Source organism: Podarcis bocagei (assembly GCF_964188305.1).
Source record: "Podarcis bocagei genome assembly, chromosome: 8".
In the NCBI taxonomy this organism is placed as follows: Eukaryota; Metazoa; Chordata; class Lepidosauria; order Squamata; family Lacertidae; genus Podarcis; species Podarcis bocagei.
The window spans coordinates 51,111,806-51,133,888 of NC_138133.1; the positions used below are offsets into that span (position 1 = coordinate 51,111,806).

The 22,083-nt window shown below is 41.1% G+C and overlaps 1 protein-coding gene and 1 long non-coding RNA gene across 7 annotated transcripts in view; one reads left to right on the forward strand and one right to left on the reverse strand.

The window, feature by feature from the left end:
- Positions 1–20,894, forward strand: part of MAPRE2 (microtubule associated protein RP/EB family member 2) — a 99,564-nt gene extending 78,670 nt beyond the window's left edge. For all 5 annotated transcript variants that reach the window (XM_081205890.1, XM_081205892.1, XM_081205891.1 and 2 more), the window contains 3 exons: positions 15,376–15,515; positions 16,049–16,207; positions 18,914–20,894. In XM_081205890.1, the coding sequence (XP_081062016.1) occupies positions 15,376–15,515; positions 16,049–16,207; positions 18,914–18,985 (371 nt within the window). In that variant the 3' untranslated portion in view covers positions 18,986–20,894. The remainder of the gene's footprint in view (positions 1–15,375; positions 15,516–16,048; positions 16,208–18,913) is intronic.
- LOC308593481 overlaps positions 1–22,083 on the reverse strand; it is an 88,932-nt gene that overhangs the window by 45,342 nt on the left and 21,507 nt on the right. The window lies entirely within an intron of this gene.

Consider the following 22,083-nt stretch of genomic DNA (forward strand, 5'->3'; position numbering starts at 1 on the left):
CCCGCATGGCCCCACAGTATGCCAACATCTTCATGGCAGATTTAGAACAACGTTTCCTAAACTCCTACCCACTCAAACCTCTCTTGTACCTGCGATACATTGACGATATTTTTATCATCTGGACACATGGTCAACAGACCCTGGACACCTTTCACCAGAAATTCAATGATTTTCACCCCACAATCAACCTTACAATGAATCAATCTATGCAAGAAATACATTTTTTGGACACTACTATAAAAATACAGGATGGACGCATAGACACCACCTTATACCGTAAACCAACTGACCGACAAACATATCTACATGCCTCTAGCTACCATCCCAAACATACCAAACAGTCCATTGTATATAGCCAGGCACTACGTTACAGCCGCATCTGTTCCAATTCTACAGACAGAGACTCTCACCTAAGAGATCTACAGCAAACCTTTTCAGAACTAAAATACCCAGCAGATGAAGTTAGACAACAGATCAACAGAGCCAGACTGATACCCAGAGAGAACTTGCTGCAAGACAGACCCAAAAAAGAAAATAACAGAACACCACTAGTCATCACATACAGCTCCCAAGTTAAAACAGTTCAACGCATCATCAGAGATCTACAACCTCTCCTGGACAATGACAGTTCTCTTTCTCAAGCTCTGGGAGGAAGACCTTTCATTGCCTACAGACAGCCACCCAATCTTAAACAACTCCTAACCCACAATAATACTACAACCAGACTTAACACGGACACTGGCACCAGAGCCTGCAATAAACCCAGATGTCAACTTTGCTGCCACATACACCCGGACAACACCATTACTGGCCCCAACAACATCACACATACCATCTCGGGACTATTTAATTGCTCATCGTCTAACATTGTGTATGCCATCAAATGCCAACAGTGTCCTTCAGCTCTCTATATTGGACAAACAGGCCAAACCTTACGCCAAAGAATAAATGGACATAAATTTGACATCAAGAATCACAAAACAGAGAAACCAGTAGGAGAACACTTCAATCTCCCAGGACATTCTATACAAGATCTCAAAGTAGCTGTTTTACTACAAAGGAATTTCAGAAATAGACTGGAAAGAGAAGCTGCTGAATTACAACTCATTACCAAACTTAAAACAATGGAGCGACCTGGTCTGAATAGAGACATTGGATTCTTATCTCATTATACATGACTAAGCCATCTCTCACCTCCTCACCCCTTGCCTTTTCCTGTAAGACCTATTACAGTCGTTAAGAGTCGTCAACAGGCTCATCTCAGCTATCTGCCAATCTCCGATTCCCACCACCCTTCTGAGTAATACCCCTCCCCACCTTCTCAATATATAGAAGGATCTGGCAACTTCTGTTTCAGTGTATCTGAAGAAGTGTGCATGCACACGAAAGCTTATACCAAGAACTAACTTAGTTGGTCTTTAATGTTCAGTTTCTGTTAATTGGTTCTCGTGGGAAACTTGCAGATTCTAGCTTCACCAATTAACTCAAGCTGGTGTCAATTTACTCTTGGCAGAAAGCCCAGGTCTGCTTGACCTAGAAACTACTCACTCTGATTGGTTAACGAGCAGCACTCAACTCTGTTATCTAGGGATTGCTAGCACAGTTTGATGTGAGGTGTGTTAGGAGTTAGAAGTGCTGTGTATGGTTATGAGAGAGAGAGAGAGAAAGAAAGAAAGAGGGTTTATTTTGCTTTTATTTGTATGCAGAAACTCTGCTGGTTTTATTTTTTCCTTTTAATAAATCCTGTAAATAGTTATTCTGAGTCTAGCTGACTAGTCATTACTACCGCAACTAGCTTCTTCGCTGTGCAGGAAAACTCTGCTACGTTTGGGCTAAAGCCAGTAGGGCTATGCCTGACACTCCAAAGTTCCATGAGGTTATGGGCATTGTGCTGCCAGCCTGAGTTGTGGTGGTGTCAGCATCAACGGTGTTGGTTCCAGTAGTCCCAGAAGTTGTTGTTCCTGTCGGTGCAGCAGATGGACAGTGGCTGGTTCCTGACTGTTGTGAGCTGGTGACGCAGTGGACACAAGGACAACAGCTGCAGCGTGTGAGTGCTGGGTGCTGTGGTTCCTGTTTTCTCTCTCGGTGGTCGTGAGTAGCTGGTTCCGGGTTCCAGGGACATCGCTCTCAAGATGGCCTCACAACCAGTTCAGATGGCTTTTGAGCGTCTGAATGACTCCAATTACTTGCTGTGGTCGGAACGCATGCAGGCAGTGCTGCAGAGGGATCGTCTCTGGCAAGTGGTGAGTAAGTTTCCTACGAAGCCTGATGATGAAGACCTCGATAAAGACCAAAGAGCAAGGGTCACAATTGTCTTGGGGCTGGAAGATTCCCAGTTGCCGTATGTGAGGGGAATCAAGACAGCTAGAGGTGTGTGGCAAGCACTTAAAGAACTCCATGTGCGTGAGACAGCGGTTTCCAAGCTGTTCATTCGCAAGGCATTGTACAAGGCAATGTTACAGCCTGGGGTTACAATGCAGGAACACCTACACAGTTTACAGTTAAAGTTTGTTGCGCTACAGGAAAGAGACTGTGCACTAGACCAGCAGGAGAAGGTGGCTATTATTTTGAGTTCTCTCCCGGAAAGCTGGGATAATTTAGTTTTGTCTCTAGAAGGCATACAGGAGCGTGATTTATCAGTCGGTTACGTTACTGGGCGTTTGATTGAAGAATGGCAGAAGAGGGAAGAAAGGTCGGTGGCTGCAGAGGCTTCTACAGGTGGACGGTTTGGAAGGAGTTCTCATGCCGTGCCAGAGGTGGAGCAAAAGCAGCGTACTGGTGAGGAGTCAGCGTTTGCTGTTAGGCGTTGTTTCCGATGTGGGTCTTCAGCGCATCTAAAACGACAATGTCCGGAGTTGGTCAAGTCTCAGTTGCCGGTGCAGGAGCAGAGACGAGATCAGCAGCAGCAGCAGCGGAAAAAGAACTTCTTCAAACGAAAACAGTCGGCTCAGCTGGTGACCGGCGAGGTCAAGATTGCTGATGAGAAACAAGCTGTCTGGGTGGTCGATTCGGGAGCGTCTCGCCACATCGTAAATTCAGATGAATTGTTTGTTTCCAAGAACTCAGCACAGCGCAGCCAGGTGGCTCTAGCAGACGGAAGTACTTCCGAAGTGATTTCGGGGGGTGCAGTTTTTGTTCCTTGTCTTCGTGAATGCCTGCAAAATGTACTTTGTGTGCCGTCATTAAGAAGCAATCTGATGTCTGTAGATTGTTTGCTGAAAGCTGGGTTTAAAGTGCATTTTGAAGGAGACAGTTGCATTATTAAGAAGGCTGGTGAGATTTTAGGCACTGCTAAGTCAGAGGGAGGCTTGTTTTGGCTTAAAGCAGGATCTCAAGTTGCAGCAGTAGTCAGTAAATCTCAGCCTGCAGTGAATAACAAAGCTATACATGACAACTGTGTGCACTTATTGCATAGGAAAATGGGGCATGCTTGCTGGAAAAGTGTACTAAAAATGTCTGAATTGGCTGATGGGGGTAATTTAAAGAGTTGTAACAAGTACCTTGATTGTAATGTCTGTAAAAAGGTTAAAACCCACAGAGTCTCTTACCCCAGAAGTGACAGAGTTAGTGAGTCACCGCTACAGCTGGTTCACATGGACGTAATTGGTCCATTTGCTGTAAGCAGGGGTGGATCGCGTTTTTCACTAACAATTGTGGATGACGCCACGCGTTATTCTTGGGTTTTTCCCATGAAAAATAAGGGTGACGTGTTCACTAAGTTTAAAGGCTGGGTGGCATCTGTGGAAAGATTTCTGTCTGTTAAACTCAAAAGGATTCAGACGGACAGAGGTGGCGAATTTATGTCAAATGCCTTTAAAGATTGGTTACAAAAGCGTGGCATTGGGCATAGAAAAACGAACGTTTTTTCCCCAGAGGAGAATGGTGTTGCAGAACGAAAAAACAGATCTTTACAAGATATGATGTTTGCCATGCTTGATGATGCTGATTTGCCCATGTCTTATTGGGGGGAGAGCATGCTCACCGCGTGTTATCTCCAAAACAGGCTCTTCCATCAAACAATAGGTACAACCCCGTACTTTAAATTGTTTCAGAAAAAACCCAAAATTGACCATTTGCATGTGTTTGGATCAAAAGCCTGGGTATTAATTCCGAAACAAATGAGAAAGAAGGGAGATCCTAAGACCAAACAGCTAGTGTTTGTGGGTTACCAGGAGCTGGGAAAAGGTTTCCGCTTTGCTGAAGGGACGAATGGCATTGTGATCTCCAGGAATGCCAGTTTTTGTGAACATAGTGGCTGGGAGAGACTACATGCCAATTCTGAGGTTTGGTTTGAACCTTCCCAGGAGCTTCATGACTCTGAAGGTAGACACAGGGAATCAGAGTCTGAGGGGGAGGAAAGTTCAGATAAGAGCTCTCAGGAAAGTGAAGTTAGCCAAAGACCAGTTGCTAAGCAACAAAAGAGAGGTCATAGTTCTGAGGAGGAAAGTGGGTCAGAAGAAAAATTTTCTCCCAGAAGATCTAAAAGACAAAACAAAGGAGTGCCTCCGGTGCGTTTTTCCCCAGATACTGCAAATGTGTTTAGTGTAAGTGCAGAACCCAAGAGTTTTCAGGAGGTGTTAAAGTTACCAAAAGAGGAGGCAGAGCGCTGGAAACAGGCAATGGAGGAAGAGATGTCCTCTCTGAATGAGCACAAGGTTTTTACACCAGTAGCAGCGCCTGAGGGGGCAAAGATTGTAGGCTGCAGGTGGGTGTACAAACTTAAACCTCTGGTGACAGGAGAGTACAAATACAAAGCTCGTTTAGTTGCTCAAGGATATTCTCAGAGGCCTGGAAAAGATTATGACGAAACTTTTTCCCCTACTGCTAAGGGGGACAGTGTAAGGCTGATTTTAACGCTTGGAGCAAAGAGAAAACTCCTGTTAAACCATTTTGATATCCAGACTGCATATTTACATGCATCAATATCAGAAGACCTGTATCTAGCCGAACCGCCTGGTTATGAGACAGGTTCCAATAGAGTGTTGAAATTAAACAAAGCTTTATACGGTCTCAAACAGGCTGCAAGATCTTGGAACAGATGTTTCCATGAGGCCTTAGTGTCATTTGGTTTCAAGCAGAGTACAGCTGACAATTGTGTTTATGTACGTGGTACAGGCAGTGATCAAGAATTTTGTCTGATTTATGTAGATGATGTATTGTATGCCTGTAAAACAGATAAACAAACTAAAAGGTTTGCCAAGCAATTGTCCAGTAAGTTCAAAGTGAAGGACTTAGGCCCGGTTAGGACATATCTAGGGTTGGAAGTGTGCTGGGCCCAAGATGGCAGCTGCCTAATTAGTCAGCAGAACAAAGTTAAACAACTACTGACTACATACAGGATGCAGGATTGCAAAGGGGCAGCGGTGCCTATGGATCCAGGTTTCATAAAAACACTTCATACAGATGAGAGTCCTGAATTTGAACATCCTGATGTATATCACTCTGTAATTGGAAGTTTATTGTATATAGCACAGTGGTCCAGACCTGATATTAGCTATGCAGTAGGCATATTAAGTAGATTGGTCTCAAAACCCACACTAAATGCCTGGAAAGGGGTAAAACAAGTTCTGAGGTATCTCAAACAGACAATTGGCTATATGTTACAATTAAATTCTTCAGAGGATGAAATGTTGAGTTGCTACTGTGATAGTGACTGGGGAAATTTGCCAGATAGAAAATCTGTCACAGGACTAGTTATAATGGTCGGTGGAGCTTTAATCAGCTGGCGGTCACGCAAGCAAGACGTTGTAAGTGTGTCATCAACGGAATCAGAGTATGCTGCATTGAGTGAATTGTGCAACGAGGTGATTTATTTCAAGCATTTGATGGCAGATTTAAATGTGAATTGTGGAGAACCAGTACAAGTTTGCATTGATAATCAAGCTTGTATAACCTTAAGTAAAACAGAGGGCTTCAAATCGCGTTCAAAACATATCTCTGTAAAATACCAAAATGTACGTTGCTGTGTACAAGACAATGTAATCACCTGTACTTATGTGTCAAGTGAAGAAAATGTAGCAGATGTGTTAACTAAACCATTGGCAAAGATAAAGAACAAGCGTATGTGCAAGGGTTTAGGTTTGCTGGAAAAATAATCTCCTACATAGGTGTATTTGGAGTTAATTGTTCAGCAGAATCTGTGAGGGGGTGTTCAGTTTCTGTTAATTGGTTCTCGTGGGAAACTTGCAGATTCTAGCTTCACCAATTAACTCAAGCTGGTGTCAATTTACTCTTGGCAGAAAGCCCAGGTCTGCTTGACCTAGAAACTACTCACTCTGATTGGTTAACGAGCAGCACTCAACTCTGTTATCTAGGGATTGCTAGCACAGTTTGATGTGAGGTGTGTTAGGAGTTAGAAGTGCTGTGTATGGTTATGAGAGAGAGAGAGAGAAAGAAAGAAAGAGGGTTTATTTTGCTTTTATTTGTATGCAGAAACTCTGCTGGTTTTATTTTTTCCTTTTAATAAATCCTGTAAATAGTTATTCTGAGTCTAGCTGACTAGTCATTACTACCGCAACTAGCTTCTTCGCTGTGCAGGAAAACTCTGCTACGTTTGGGCTAAAGCCAGTAGGGCTATGCCTGACACTCCAAAGTTCCATGATTTAAGGTGCTACAGGAAGGAATTTTTTTATTTACACTCCTGTTAGTAACCACTAGAGGGCATGCAAGGACAAGCAATAGCAAATAAAGCCTCATTTTTTGACTGGGGAAGGGGAAGGGAGCTACTCCCCCTTGTCCTCTGCTCTTTATCTCCCCAAGAAAGGGACTCTCTTTGAACCTCCACAGCTTCCCAGTCTTTCTCTATCTCTTGGTTTCCCTTCTGCTTTGAGCAGCTGCTAAAGGGTATCTCTGCTACCAAGCAGCCTCAAACTGTTCCTGCCTTTGTGTAGCAAAACAGTGTGTCTAAACTGATCCTTTGGCCTCCAGCAGACCATGGCTGACCCCATTCTTCCTTTCTGTTCTAGCTGCAAGCATTGGCTGCTGAGGTAAAGGGTGTGTTGGCTTAAGCAAGGGGGCATCTTGAGGCGAGGGAGACCACTAGTGTGGCACGCAAGTTCTTACAGTACTCCATCGCTTTCCCCTTAGTTAAACTAATTAGAACAAGGGCCAGCAAACTTTTTCAGCAGGGGGCTGGTCCACTGTCCGTCAGACCTTGTGGGGACCCGGACTATATTTTGAAGGGGAAAAAATGAACGAATTCCTATGCCCCACAAATAACCCAGAGATGCATTTTAAATAAAAGCACACATTCTACTCATGTAAAAACACACTGATTCCTGGACCATCTGTGGGCCGGATTGAGGAGGCGATTGGGCCACATCCGGCCCCCCAGGCCTTAGGTTGCCTACCCCTGAATTAGAAGTTATGACTATTAATATTTTAATGTTTCAATATTTTAATGTTGTATTTTAATCTTGTTTTTAAGTTGTATTCATTCAACTTGTTTTTATTATTGCTTGTTAGCCGCCCTGAGCCCGGCCTTGGCTGGGGAGGGCGGGGTATAAATAAAATATATTATTATTATTGTTGTTGTTGTTAATCATTTGGTAACCATGTAGTTGAGTGGGTACTAGACCACCACCAGGCAGTTGTTATTGTGCTGCAGTCACTTGAAGAGGCAGAAAAATACCATCCTTGCCATTATTTAGTTGTTAACAGCTTTAGAGCAACCTCTGAGAGAGGTGTGTCTGGCTCAATAGCAGTCCAATTCAGTGGGGTGGAGCCTTCTTCCTGACAGGGGTGTTGCTGCATCTTACCTGGATAGGGCGGGGCAGAACAGTGGTGAGGTTGGTGCTGCGCAACTGCACCAACAAAGCTGATCAGGTGCTCTGGTTGGTGTGTCATCGTCCTGTCCCCCCATATGTTGGGAGAGTGAGCCACCTCCACCACACAGGCCCATCCAGGCCTGGCTCCTTTGGTGCTTTCTTTTCAAAGACAGTTTTATCCCGGAGAGCCTTTTTGGAATACTGCTCTTAACTAGGGCTTGGTGGCTGCTGCAACAGGAGCTCCTCCTCCTCAAACGATTTGATCTAAGCTTTTGAGTTTTTTAAAGTTAGCTTGTGTTATGTGGCTTTCTGGACTGGGAGTTATAATATGTTGTTCTGCTTTAATAATTATGAGTTGAAGTGTTGCATTATTATCTTCTAAGCGGTACTGGTTGGGAATATTTACATCCCCGGGGACGTCTGATAATTCTCTTGCATATATTCACAATGCACACACAATATAAGCTGATTTGGCTGTGACCTTTCTCTCAGCATGATAGCTGTGTTAGTAAAGGCAAATCCCACTTGAGTAAGGAATAAAGAGTGTCCATTTTAATCAAGGGTAACATCAGGGTTGCATGTGACAAACTATACATACTTTGAAAAACAAACCTGAAGGTGTTCTTTAATATTGTTATCAGCACAAGTAGTGAGGTGTTAAAACCAATCATGATGTACAATTGTTAATCTCATAGTTGCTTCTGATAGGAAATTTGTAAAGTGGTATGGCTCAGTAATAAAAGATGCATTTCAGAGCATGCTTCCCTGGCTTTTACCCAAATCTCAGTCTTTTTATTCTTACTACGGCCATTTATTTTAAAGAGATAAGGCGTGTTTGAAACACATATGGGCCATTTGTAATCGAGGCAGAAATATGTTATGGCAAAATAAGGGGTTGACCCTCAAAGTTTACTTTGAAAAGCATTACTGTATGTGTATTTAACAAACTTCACTTTAGCTTCCCAATTTTCCACAGACTGGTTTCAAAAGTAAACCCCTCCCCCCAGCAACACTATAACAAGATGGAATTATTATCAGTATCTTAATAAGAAACTTTTGGTGCCCCATGGAGTCTAGCATCTGTTTCTTTTCTTTTCCCCCCTGGAAATAGAATGCATTTTAAAAAGCAAGTTATTTCATATATGAAGCATGTTGTGTTTGTTAAAATAGAGCTGTGAGACTAAATATGAGAAATACAAACTTCACCCACTTAAATGAGTGAAGAATGGCAGAAAATCTCTTGTGCCTTAAGAGGGCAACTGTTCTAGCAAGTCATTGCAGGTCAGGGATAATGCAGCTTGGAAATTGTAGCATAAATAGTTCCTTAGGACTAATCTCTTGACCACCCTGATGTTGTCTTGCCTCTTACTTGGAAAGTAGAGTTGACTTATTACAGAGTTGGTGACCTGTGGATGCTACTGGATAATGTTATTGCTCTCAGGATTGCCTGTACTATTGGGAGTTGGGACAAAATGGTAAAGCAAGAAATTATTTAATACACTACAAAACATTCCTAAAGCTTCCCCACCCACCCCACCCCACCCGCCACCCCACCCCCCACACAAGAAAGGAATTAAAGCTACAAACAGGATCTGGCTGTATGGAGTTGTATAACAAAAAATCATGATGCATATATGTGAACACCCATAATTTAAAATGCAACATGCAACATTACACCACTTAGAAATGAGTGTATGTTGTTGTTGTTGTTGTTGTTGTTGTTGTTGTTGTTGTTGTTGTTATACCCCATCCATTTGGCTGGGTTTCCCCAGCCACTCTGGGCGGCTCACAGCATATATCAAAACATACAAAAACATCAAACATTAAAAACGTCCTGATACAGGGCTACCTCAGATGTCTTCCAAAAGTCAGATAGTTATTTATTTTCTTGACATCTGAAGGGAGGGTGTTCCACAGGGAGGGCGTCACTATCAAGAAGGCCTTCTGTCTGTAGTTAAGCTGTTTATAAATGCTTCAAACAAATAAATCTGTTTTGGGCCACAAAAATAATAAGGGTGCCCTCAGTTTGCTTTGAACTGCATAGGGAATTATATGGCTCAAACTATTTCATTGTAAGAACATAAGTGATGGATCACACCAAAAGCTCCATCGTCCAGCATTCTGTTTCCTACAGTCGCCACCTAGATGCCTCTGGAAAGCGCTCAGGCAGGGCTACCAGCAGGGGGCATACAGAATTTACATACCAGCAACTGGCAAATTTCATATTACCAGAAGCATGATACAAACTGTAAATTGGAATGGGGTTGCTGTTTTCCAAGATACTGATGGTATAAATGATACTGAGGAAGAAGAGGAAGCAGGAGCAGCAGCAGGAGGAAATGGTGATTCTGAATTAATAGAAAAAGACAAAAAGCCTGTTGAATCGGATAATTTGTTTGACTTAAAGTCACAGGCACCTGAGGGGAGGTTAGATTCTCTTGAGTTTTCTGACCGTGAGCTTAGCCTACAGGCACCTCTTCAGTCTGACAATGATGATTTACAACCTGAAACTAGTAGTTCATTGAGTCCCATTAAGTCTGAGGAGTCTGACTCTCCTTCCGGACTGAGACGTTCAGATAGAAAGAGGCAGAAGCCACAACGTTTCGCAGATGAACATTTTAATACTGTGTATGCCAATAAGGTGGTTTTTGAGCCAAAAAGCTACAATGATGTTCAGAATTTACCTAAGCACCAAGCTGAAAATTGGTATAAAGCTATGAACTCTGAGATAGCTTCTTTAAAAGAGCATAACACTTGGTCTCTTGTACCACAAACCCCAGATATGAGACTTATTGATTCAAAATGGGTTTATAGAGTTAAAATGAATGACAAAAATGAAGTTGTAAGGTACAAGGCAAAAATAGTTGCTAGGGGTTTTCAACAAATTCCAGGTGAAGATTATGTTTGGTGTTATTCATTAAGTGTAAAATATGAAACAGTTAAGCTTTTGTTAAAAGATGCATCACAATGTGGAAAAGCCCACTATGCAATGTTTCTCTGCTCTTAAGAGAGTGGTAATGTACCTTAAACATACCAAACATTATAGGTTGCAGTTTACATCACACATGAAAAACATGTACAAAGTATGCTTTGTTTTTGTTCCACAATGATGAACCGCAGGGGAAATGTTGAATGGTTTCTTTAAATGTAAAGGTTCATCATTGTTCCACTCCATGTGTATGTCTTTAAGGGGCCAGAGCAAGGGCCAGAGCAAGATAACGAGACCCAGCTTTACAGTTGTGAAACATAGCAGGTGCTGCTGAGTTGTATTTGATTAAGGCGTGTCAGCATTTGGGTAGAGTATATAAGGAGCAGCACCTAGCTCTCCCATTTCCCCTGGGGGATGGGTTGGTGGTTGGGTCATGTTTGTTTGTTAATATACTTAGTGTAAATGGAGTTTTTGTTTTTCTTATTAAAACCTTCTTTAAGTTATTTTTGAGTCCTTTCTTTTTAATGCATGATCTCCCCAGCAAGCTCTCTGCAGCGCTACCATACTGCAAAAAGCCAACACTGAGGCCAATAGACCCCTCCCACAGTTTCTTGTCACTGGTATGGAGTGGCAGAGTGCCTCTGAATCTTGAGCTTCCGTGTGGCCTTCCTGACTAGACTCCAGTAATGGCTTTGCCTTCCAAGAGTCTAATCCTCTCTGATGGGAGCTAGTGGACATTATTGTATCTTGTGGCAGTGAGTTCCATCTGTTGCAGAATTATTTCCTTTTGTCTGTCTTCATTCTCCCGCTGATCATTTTCTTTTGATGACCCTGAGGGTATAGTATGATGGCAGAGGGAGAAAGGCACCATTTTAGATACCTCTGTCATGCATCCTCTTAAATTGCCTTTTCTAAAAATAAAAAGCCCCCTATGCAGAACTCTTTCCTTGTAGGGAAGTTGCTCCAAGCCCCCTGATCATTCGGTTGTCTCTTCATTTTTAAGCTGGAGATGCCAGAGATTGAACCAAGACCTTCCACATGCAGAGCGTGGGCTCTACTGATGAAAATATAAACCTCAAGCTTTTCAAAAGAGCCCATGTCTTGCATCAGCTTAGTGCCCTTGTAAATAAGGTTAAACTGTTTTTGTTTCCCCCCTGATAATTTCAATAAACTTTGCAGAGGTACAAGATGAAAACTATTGGAGATTAAAAACTATGGTTTTATGAAAGTCAGATATAAATTTACACCAATAAATCCTAATTCAGCACCAAAACAGCAGCAAATTCATGGTTTTATAAATACTGAACTATGCAAATTCTATGCTGTTTTCTTGGGAGGGGGTTAAAGTTTTATATAAGGATTGCCCAGAGGTGTTTGATGGCTAAAAAGAGGAAAGTGACTCAATATAATTAAGTAGTCCTGCCAGAGCAACCTATCTAATTGCTGGAGCCTTTAACAGACCCCACTTTGATTTGCAAATGTATCTATCTATCTATGGGAGGCTAGCAGCGATTGTGGGTGTCTAGCATTCCTTTCATAAGAAAAACATTGATTTATGTTCTTATCTGAAGGTGGAAATATATTGAGAGATTGGCATTGACTATCAGCACAAAAACAACCATGTCAGACAGCACAAAAGTGCATGACATCACAAACCAAGCAACAACAAAGCTCCTCCAATGTGCCAGCACATAAGACCAGCTAAATATAAAACATAACAAAGGATTATGCGTACAATATGGGTGGTTCCTCTGAGCGCCTATGCATAGACCATTTTGTGTGAATGTCTTGTTCATGTACTCTTTGCTTGTAGGGATGCCCTTTGCTCTGCTAGTCATCCCAGTTTTGTTTATAAGCAATGTACCGTATTTTTCGCCCTATAGGACGCACCGGCCCATAGGATGCACCTAGATTTGGGGGGGGGGATAAAGGGGAAAATAATTATTCCCCCCCCCAGGCGCGGGGCTGGGGCAGGGGAAGCTCGGACTTCCCCCTCCCCCAGCCCCCAGAACGGGACCCAGAGCCATGCCGAAGCTGCATGCAGCTTTGGCATCGCTCTGGGAGCTTGCGGGGCTGGAGGAGGGGGAAGCCCTCTGCTAGCCTTCTATCCAAGTCGGGGGACAGCGGGAAAGGCGCGCTGTGCCTCCCGCTGTCCCCCGAGTTTGCGGGGCTGGCGACGGGGAGGAGCAGGCTTCTCCCCCCCGCCAGCCTTCTAACCAAGTCAGGGGACAGCGGGAAATTTATTGTTTTATTGTTGTGGGGTGTTTGCACGCGATCAGGATTCCTGGTTGCAACTTTGTTTATTTTTGTGTAGACAGATCTATTAATATTTATTGGAGTGTAATTTTAAAACAATAGTTTTCATCTGAATACTTACGATTCTGCCGTTAGATATGTGTGGATAAGTCTGACTTCCCTCAGCATTTGCACTTCTTTAACAAACTTAAGAATCCCATTTCTATCCCATTGTTAGTATTCAAATAAGTTAAGTAAGAGCAAACATTCCTAGATATATTTTATATTTTGCTGCTTGAAACATTGACCCTTAGGCCAGTTGTTTTAATGGCTATCACCTCCTTTGGTTCCTTAATTAGATTTTACTAGAACTTTTCACATTTCTTATTACAGTTCCCTTGCAGTTTGGCATTCATAATGGAGTCAAGAGAGAGAGAGAGAGAGAGAGAGAGAGAGAGAGAGAGTTTTTAGCCCGAAGTGACATTTATACACTCCTTCATTAACATCTAAGGAAAAGTGCTGAATATATGGAGGGGGAGATTTTTTTAAAAAAATATACCATTTGGGAATACATTAATTATGTAGTAGTTTTAGGACTCCAACATGGTATTCAATAACACAGAACAAAAGTAGTTTAGCCAAAGAAAGATCATCAAGATTCAGGAGAAAATCTGGTCCTTTCATTTGACATAATATTGCATATGGTATGCAGTTTAAAACTGTGTTAATGGCATGCTTAATCCACATAGCGCTTACAATGGACTGTACAAACCACAGATAACAAGCAAACTTCAGGCATTCAAGCTCTTGTGACTGTAATTATGTAAGGCAGAAGAGTGGGGTCACCCTAAGCCAAACCATGACTTAGCATGAATGCCTAAGCATGAATGCTCCTTAAGGTGAACTAATGGCTGCTGATCTCCCCTGGTTCTCATTCTGCTTTTGCACTGCCATGAACTAAGCCATGGTTTTTCTTGCTCTAGTCAAACCATGAAGCTTGGGCTCTAGTCAGCCCAAGAAGAAACCTAGATTACAGCTCATAGTTTGTCCTGGAGCAAGACAAACCATGAGCCCGGGTTTGGATAACATGCTAAGCCCAAACCATGGGTTAGTTCAGAGCAGCACAGCAGCAGGAAGACATGGTGAAGAGCCTCCACAGTAGCAGTGTCTTCTCTGGGAGCTCATACATTCACATTAAGCCATAGTTTGTCTTACCATTATGTGCAAAACAGCTTTTGCCATTGGTTAAACTAAAGTAATACTAATTTTTAAATTTTGGCAAAAGCCATGATTAAATCAATTTTTGGAAATCTCTCCAAATAAGATATATATATATCTGGTGAGTCTGATCTATAAAAGGTATGAAGCCATAGGAATTCAGGCAACCTGAATGAGTTCTATTTGGGATTTTTAGTATTACTCTAATAATTTGTTTTTGCAGCAAGAAAAAATAGGTGATGCAAGGGAAAATCTTTTTAATCCTAATGAAAGTGAAGTAATTATGCTTTTAGGACATGTAGTAATATAATGACAGTGAGTTTTGTAATATGCTTGAAACTTGTTATATCCAGTTTATGTATCACTTTAGGGCAAAAAATAAATTGCTGCTTATGAAAAGAGTGTAGAACTGTTGGGAACATCATTTGTGATGTGAACAAAATTATATGGAATGACTCGTGCATCTGAATGAGTCAAAGTTGGAGGTGGCTAATGATCTGATATACGGGTCAAAGAATATTTTGAGGAAATTGTTTTATTGATAGGAGGTAGGTGTTTTCCTAAGAACTAACCTTAACCTTAGTAAGAACTAACCTTGGCTACCATTTATTGTAAGTGAGAAAAGAGTTTAACCATGAGACTTCGTTCAGAAAATACAGTAAGCCAAACGCTAACACAGGTTTGGCATTTGTTCAGAAGAGCCAGTATTACTATTATCATTTAAAACCCACATAAATAGTAAATACAGGCTCATATGGGGAAATATTTTAATGAGGATGACATCTTGTGGATACTGCAGAAAACTTGCATGTGTGAACTGCATTGAGTCCATCACAGAGATGGCCCAAATTCATTCATTCTTTCTTTCTTAGATTAAGGAAAAGGTTTGTGTTTAAGAGGCACCCAATGTAAATGTACCAGGAAGGTTTTTGGGTTTTTTCTCTCAATTGTTTTCAATTGTGCAGCATTGTGTTGGTCTGCTGAATCATATGTACAGATTCAAAACATACATGAAGCAGTTACTTTGTTTTCTCAGTTATGAAGTTAAATAAACTGCAAGTTTGATGGCTGCTAGAAAACAGACCACTTTGAACAATTTGGGCAATTCTGTCAAATACATTAAACATTTTCCAATTAAAATTGTAAACATTGAATGAAAATCAATTCTGCAGTAAAGGTCACAAGTAGCATTTCGAAAACATCTTAATGTGTTTTTATTTCCCCCAGGTGCTGCCAAATCCAGTCCTGCTTCAAAACCGGGCTCTACACCGTCTCGTCCATCATCAGCAAAAAAGACACCACCAAGCAGCTCAGCATCCAAATCTGATAAAGATTTGGAGACACAAGTCATACAGCTCAGCGAACAGGTAACGTGCTTAAGTCACCAAATGGGAAGCTACCATTTGCCTGAGTGTTTTAGTGACATTTCCTAGGTTTCCAAACAAGGTGATGACAGTGTGTCTTTCCTGATAGCTTTGTGCTGCTAAATGAGTTCTAACAGCATCAAACTTGGCAAGTGCAGCAGAGTTGTCCAGCTCTAGCCCAGCTGTCACAGAAAAATGCCTTAATGGGAAAAGGGAAACAATATGTCTTGCTTCTTTCCTTCCTTACTCACATTTATGTCCATGTTGACCCTCTAGAAGTTCATATTTCCTTGCCTGGAATATCAGTTGTGAAAGAAATACTTACAAGTGCATATAGCACTAGTTTAAACACTGTCTTAAATGGTTCTTGAGGGTACTGGTGATTAATTGGGAGATAGACACTTGTTTTTCAGAGTGTAAGAGTATAAATTCAATTCTATTTGTGTTTATGGTATGTAAGTATGCAGTGTCCCTAACAATTGTGCAGACTGACAAATGCAGCATATCCAGTGTTAAGAACTGCTGTGTTTTTGCAGGTACATTCATTAAAACTTGCACTTGAAGGTGTGGAGAAGGAAAGGGATTTCTATTTTGGAAAGCTAAGGGAGATCGAGCTTCTCTGTCAAGAACATGGGCAGGAAAATAATGACCTTGTCCAGCGGCTAATGGAAGTTCTGTATGCTTCAGAAGAACACGTAAGTCCAAGGCAATCACTTGCATTTTTCATTACATGAGGAGTGTAGGAGATGTGAGCCACTCATGCGTCCACTGCCACATTTCCCTGTCCACTTTTTATGTGCCTGCCTGCCATTGCTAGGTAAGCCTTGTATGGGGCGGGGAAGTACTCACGAGCCACTAGATATACTCTGGACTTATACCTGTCATCAGAGGGGTACCACGTTCATGGAAATCATTAACTGAGTGTGCTCATATCTGTGCAATGCAGCAGTTTATCCATCCTTCAGCAAGCACATGCATGTTCAAGAATAATTAGGGGTAAAGTGACCAGGAAAATACTGTGCAAACTGACCCTCTGGTATCAAGAGCTTGGAGAGGTGTCAACATCTTGTGCTAGTATTACAGAGATGACTCCTTTCCAGGAACATTCTGGGTGTATTCCAAACACTTTAACTGTAAGCTTCTGCTTTATACCTTAATTCCTTCAATCTGCTGTGGAAGTGGATTCATTGATTCCAATGATCCTTAAAACAGTAGCACATCTAGTTAAAGAAGACGGCTTCGTTTAGCTATGTTAAGCAAGTAAAGCAGCATTTTGCCGTGTCCCTCTTTCTGTGCAGTCTACCTCCTGTTCTTAACTGCGTGTGTGTCTGGAGATGATAAGCAGATTGCATTCACAAGTCATGAAAATGTACAGGTGCAGCCTGAGACAGAGCAGTTCTCGAAGCCTCTTTTGGCTAGCAAATATAATGTAAATGTGATTAACAGATAGATGGTTAGATGTCTAGAACACAAAAGGGCGCAGCACCCATGTGTGAAGACTTTCTATAGATTCAGCAGAGCTCTGTGTTTCTACCTCACCCAGCAAATCTTCCTGCCTGTGTACAGGCCTCCATTTGTCCTGTTGGTCTTCTGTGAGTTCCTTTCATATCCGTAACAGCTTGCGCTGAGTGGAAGCTGGATGGAAGGGAAGATCTGATTGGGATAAGAGAGCTGTGCCCAGACCACCCATTTATTCTAAGAGCCTTCTGCAGAGGAATGGTGCATCCAGTGCTAGATTTATGTATAAGCTAAACAAGCTATAGCTTAGGGCCCCACACTCTTGGGGGCCCAAAAAAAATTTAAAGGGAAAAAAACTGGATATACATTTCCAAAATATAAGATAAAAAACAAATAAAATAAAACCTACATACATCAGCAGTGTGTTGTGTTGTGTAGGCTCCTATGTTGGGCCCCACAAATTGTTATTTGCACATTTGTTGTGTGCAAATGGCTTTAGATAACTATTAGGTCCATAAATTACCATATAGCATTTATTCAACACAAGAAACAGCGACAATTTGTTGTTGACAAAGGACAGCTGGACATATAAAGGGCCCCATTACCTTCAGTAGCTTAGGGTCTCATCAAACCTAAATCCGGCTCTGTGCATCCTGTAATATTACTACTTGTGTTTTACTTGAGTTCCAGAGCAAGGTTCACCCATGTGCACCACAACCCAGGTTCTTCTTTATTGAAACCTGTGTAAAACTATCTCAGGCATAGGCAAACTCAGCCCTCCAGATGTTTTGGGACTACAACTCCCATCATCCCTAGCTAACAGGACCAGTGGTCATGGATGATGGGAGTTGTAGTCCCAAAACATCTGGAGGGCTGAGTTTGCCTATGCCTGAACTATCTTTACCCTAGTGAGGGGCAGTACAAAGGTGTTCTTTAACTTTGCATATTCTTCTCCTAGTTGCAAGCATGCCAGTCTTTGAGCTAAATACCCAAATGTAAATGGTCTAAAATGCCACAAGCAGGAAGTGGATTTTTCGTTGGATAAAGTGCTTTAAATCTTTTACAAGGATATAATTTTGTCTCTGTATACAACCCTCAGTTCTCTTAAGCTTCAAAAACAAGTACTGCCAATTTGGAAAAATGCATTCACTTAAATGAAAATGTTCCATTGTGTGTATGTATTGGTGGTGGTTGTTGTTTAAATAGCATCTCATCCCTATTCATATTCTGCAGATGTACCACATCAATGAAAAAACATTATCAATTTTTTTTTCTTTTTAAAAACACACTTCTGATTCATCTATCTGGATTGGAGAAAAGGTTATTGCATAATGATTGAGCACAATCTTTGCATGCAGAAGGATCTGGTTTAATCCACAACATCTCCATCTATATGAAGTTGTTTGTTATCCCTCTGGGCTGTTCCTTTAGTGCTATTTTAAAAAAAGAAGCTGATAATCTTTTTTGATGGTTATGTGATCTGGCCTTTCTCAGATAGTGCAACCAGTAGGGGGATGCCATATAAGCAATCAGATTTGTTATTTGAGATTTGAGCCCATTCAAGGTGTGGGGCAGGTAGGATTTGAATGTTGGCAACACATTAACTTGCATTTAATGAAATAAAGGTGTAGATTTCTGGTTCAGCCACTGTGCCTCAGCACTGTAACCTTCCCCACAGCTACATATTTGGATTTTAAAGGCTATTGAAACTTTAGAAATTATCTTCTTTCCCATACATAGTCCTGGGGTTTGCATTAAATCAATAATTGAATGATGCTGATATTTTCTGGTTTTAATAATCCTTTGGTTCATTTAAATATACATTAATAGTCACCATTTTTAGCAGACAAGGCGGGGTATTTTCAGTATATTGTTGACTTGGCTAAGGCTTCACACACACTCATTCAATGGTTGTAATTTTTTCCCCCATGTTAAACACACAGGAGAGCCACACAGATGAACATGAAGCTGAGGACCAGGTTCATGAACAGCCCCAGCAGCAGGAAGAGTACTGAAAAAGCCTGGCACATTTGCTACTTTTTAATTTTGTGTGGGAACTTATCTTCTGAAGAATGGAACGTGTGTGGCCTCAGACTTGAAACCAATCACTCTCAGTCTGCCATTAACATAAATGTACCATAGTGAGTGTCAGCCAGCAGCTGCATTCTGTGCCCATCCTTTGTCAACATGTGTTTGCAGAAGTCTCCTTTCAGGATATGCACCTGAGAAGGTCTCCGGGCTCTGTCCCCATTTTCTACCAATGCAACTTCAAATATTTGGCTGCTTGAGATTTGTTCAGCTTTTAAAAATATATATATATATAAAATATATATTTATTTTTTTTCCTTTTGTCTTAAGTATGATACATTTGTAATTTGTTCAAAACTATTTATATGGGCATCTCTTATGACAAAAAGTACTGTTCTGTTCGATTTCTCCAATTTCGTGGTAATTTTGGCCTTTAACAGGGCATAAATTTGGTCAGACCGTGCAAAGGAGAGGAAACTATTGAAACCACACTCAAATTATACTGGTCCCTGTCTTTTATCACAACACACAAGTGAGCAACTTTTTCCCTTTTTTAATTTTAAAAAAGCAGAACTGTAACCCTCCTGATGTTGTACACCAAAGCATGTTAGAAATCTATACAGTATATGTTTTATTTTGGAATATGCATACATGCCTGCCTAATTCTTACACTGAGAGCTCTGTGACACTTTCCTTGCTACTGTAAATGTTCTTTCCCCCCAATTCCATATTCAGTGTCTTGTTGGTTCAAGCATTCGTGAAACTTTCACCACTGTAGCTGCACCTGCAGATTTCACTTGGCTACAAACTTCCACTGTTGGAAATGGCAATTATGTGAATCAACCACTTTCCTCTTACTCGTGTGTACATGAAATTGGGGGGATTTTTTTTTTTATTGTAGAATTGGACATGCCAAAAGATTTACCAGCACAATCGTACATTGTTTTTCCTCTGAAGTCTTTATAGTCTTCTTTGAAATGTATTGTTCATTGAGCACCTCTTTTCCATACAGATGCTAGTGCCACTTTTCAGGCTTAGCCTACCCCGAGATGCAAAACAGGAATGGTTCTGTGGTCTGCAACTCCTGAAAGCATTGGCAGAATGCAGGAACAAAGTGTTAGTTTACAGAATTGTTTCATTGCCACAGGTTTTAATATTACCTTTATTTATCTTGCAGTTAGATGGTGACATTTTGTAGTAGAAAAATAGCAAACCATGTATTAAAACATTCCTTATTTCCTAAACTTAAATTGCACATTTTCTTAGTCCAGTTGTAGGTTTATTTGTTTTTATTTATTTGTGGGGTTTTTCCCCTTGCTACTTCATTCCTCATCCTCAGTTTGATATTTGACTGGTTATTTGGCTAGGCAAGTACAGCAACAGAAATCTAATGGAATATCAACCTGCAGGCTACAAATACTGAAGGTGTCCATGTAGCCTTATGAACTCCAGAAGATGAGCGCCGCACCCCATAGTCGCCTTTGACTGGACTTAACCATCCAGGGTTCATTTACCTTTATCTTTACCTTTTCATTGATTCAAGCAAGAAGCTCTCACATCTTTAAATTGCTACTTTTTTGCAGTAAAGTGGCTCATATGTAGTCATTCAACTCAGGCAGCATGTATAATACAGTTAAACCTTCGAAGAAATGTTTGCATCTCCTTAGCTTAACCCCTTTAGCTCAACAGAGCTGTAATCAATCTCTTCATATTGGAAATATTTACACAGCTTGGCCCCCCATTATCACCATGAAAATCGACGTGCCCCCCCTTTTTAACCCTACCCATTCTTAATTGTTCAAAGTGATTTGGTTTCACTTAAAGGCTTTATACATAAAACAATAAAAGAACAGTTACTTTCAGAAGGATGTAGTATGCTATCATGATGAAGAATAGGGGGGGAAATGCATATTCTGTTTTACAGTGCCCACAATTGTATTATTACTTCTAGTCTTGCTGTCTCCCAAGATTCTAGTTTTGCTGTTTCCAAAATGCCCATTGTGATCAAAGGGAAGATTGGGCAGTTCCAAGTTTCCTGAACCAGCCTTTAAGCACCCAGTCATTGTCACAAATGCAGTTGTATCCGTTTCATTTTTCCTCTTGAGCAAATTTTCAGATCACTTCCTTTTGAAGTGCTTTCTGGGCTTTTCTGGGTTTCTTTGTTCCCTGAGAGTTCCCATCAAAGCCTCTTTGCCCCCTAGTCCTGTCACTTAGCTTCTATGTGTGTATGTGTGTGTGAAAGGGAGGGGGGTGGACTGTGTCTGATTTTCTTCTGTTGTTTTTGTATAATCGACCTGTGGGGCAGTTTCACTCTGCCACTTTTTTGTTAGGAGACAGAAAGTGGCTGGCCTAGGAGGCAGGAGGATAGTCATTTATAATGTACACAATTATATATAGGAGCCTGATCTGCTCAGTTGTGCTGAGGGGAGTGAGAGACTCTGGAAAGGGAAAGAGGACAACCCCCACCGTGGTGAGTAACCCTGTTATTCCGTTATGGTTTTAATATGCATTTGTAATTACTTTTACTAAATAGCACACCATAAAGCTTTGGTTATATATTAAATGTAAACTGAAAGGAATGTAAACATATGTATTGTTAATTATAAATAGATAAGTAATGACTTAATAGATGCAAAAAGTCTTATTCAGATGTATCAATCATTTTACGTTACCCACCAATTGTCGCATGATAGAGTAGACTTTTTTTGGTCTCTGAATATGTGAATAACTTGACTTGCGTTATCTTTTTACATATTTAATAAAAAAAAGTATATGTTACAAGGTGCCTAGCTCAATAGACTTTCATGAGGCTATATGTGTTCGATTTTCTAACAGATAAACCAGTTTCATTCAGGTACTTTGAGTTGGGTTAAAGCCAAGTACTTTTAAAGCAAAAGGCTATTTAATCCATGTACATGTCTTTCTTTGCATCACATTTTGAAACAAAGCGAATGGCAATAAAAATAAATTTCTCCTGCATCTACTGTGAACATATTAAGAAACACAGACTGAGAGATGGAATGCAGTCCAAAGCTCCACAGAAGAAGGCCCAATGCATTTCCAGAACTGCAGGTGGACATAAATG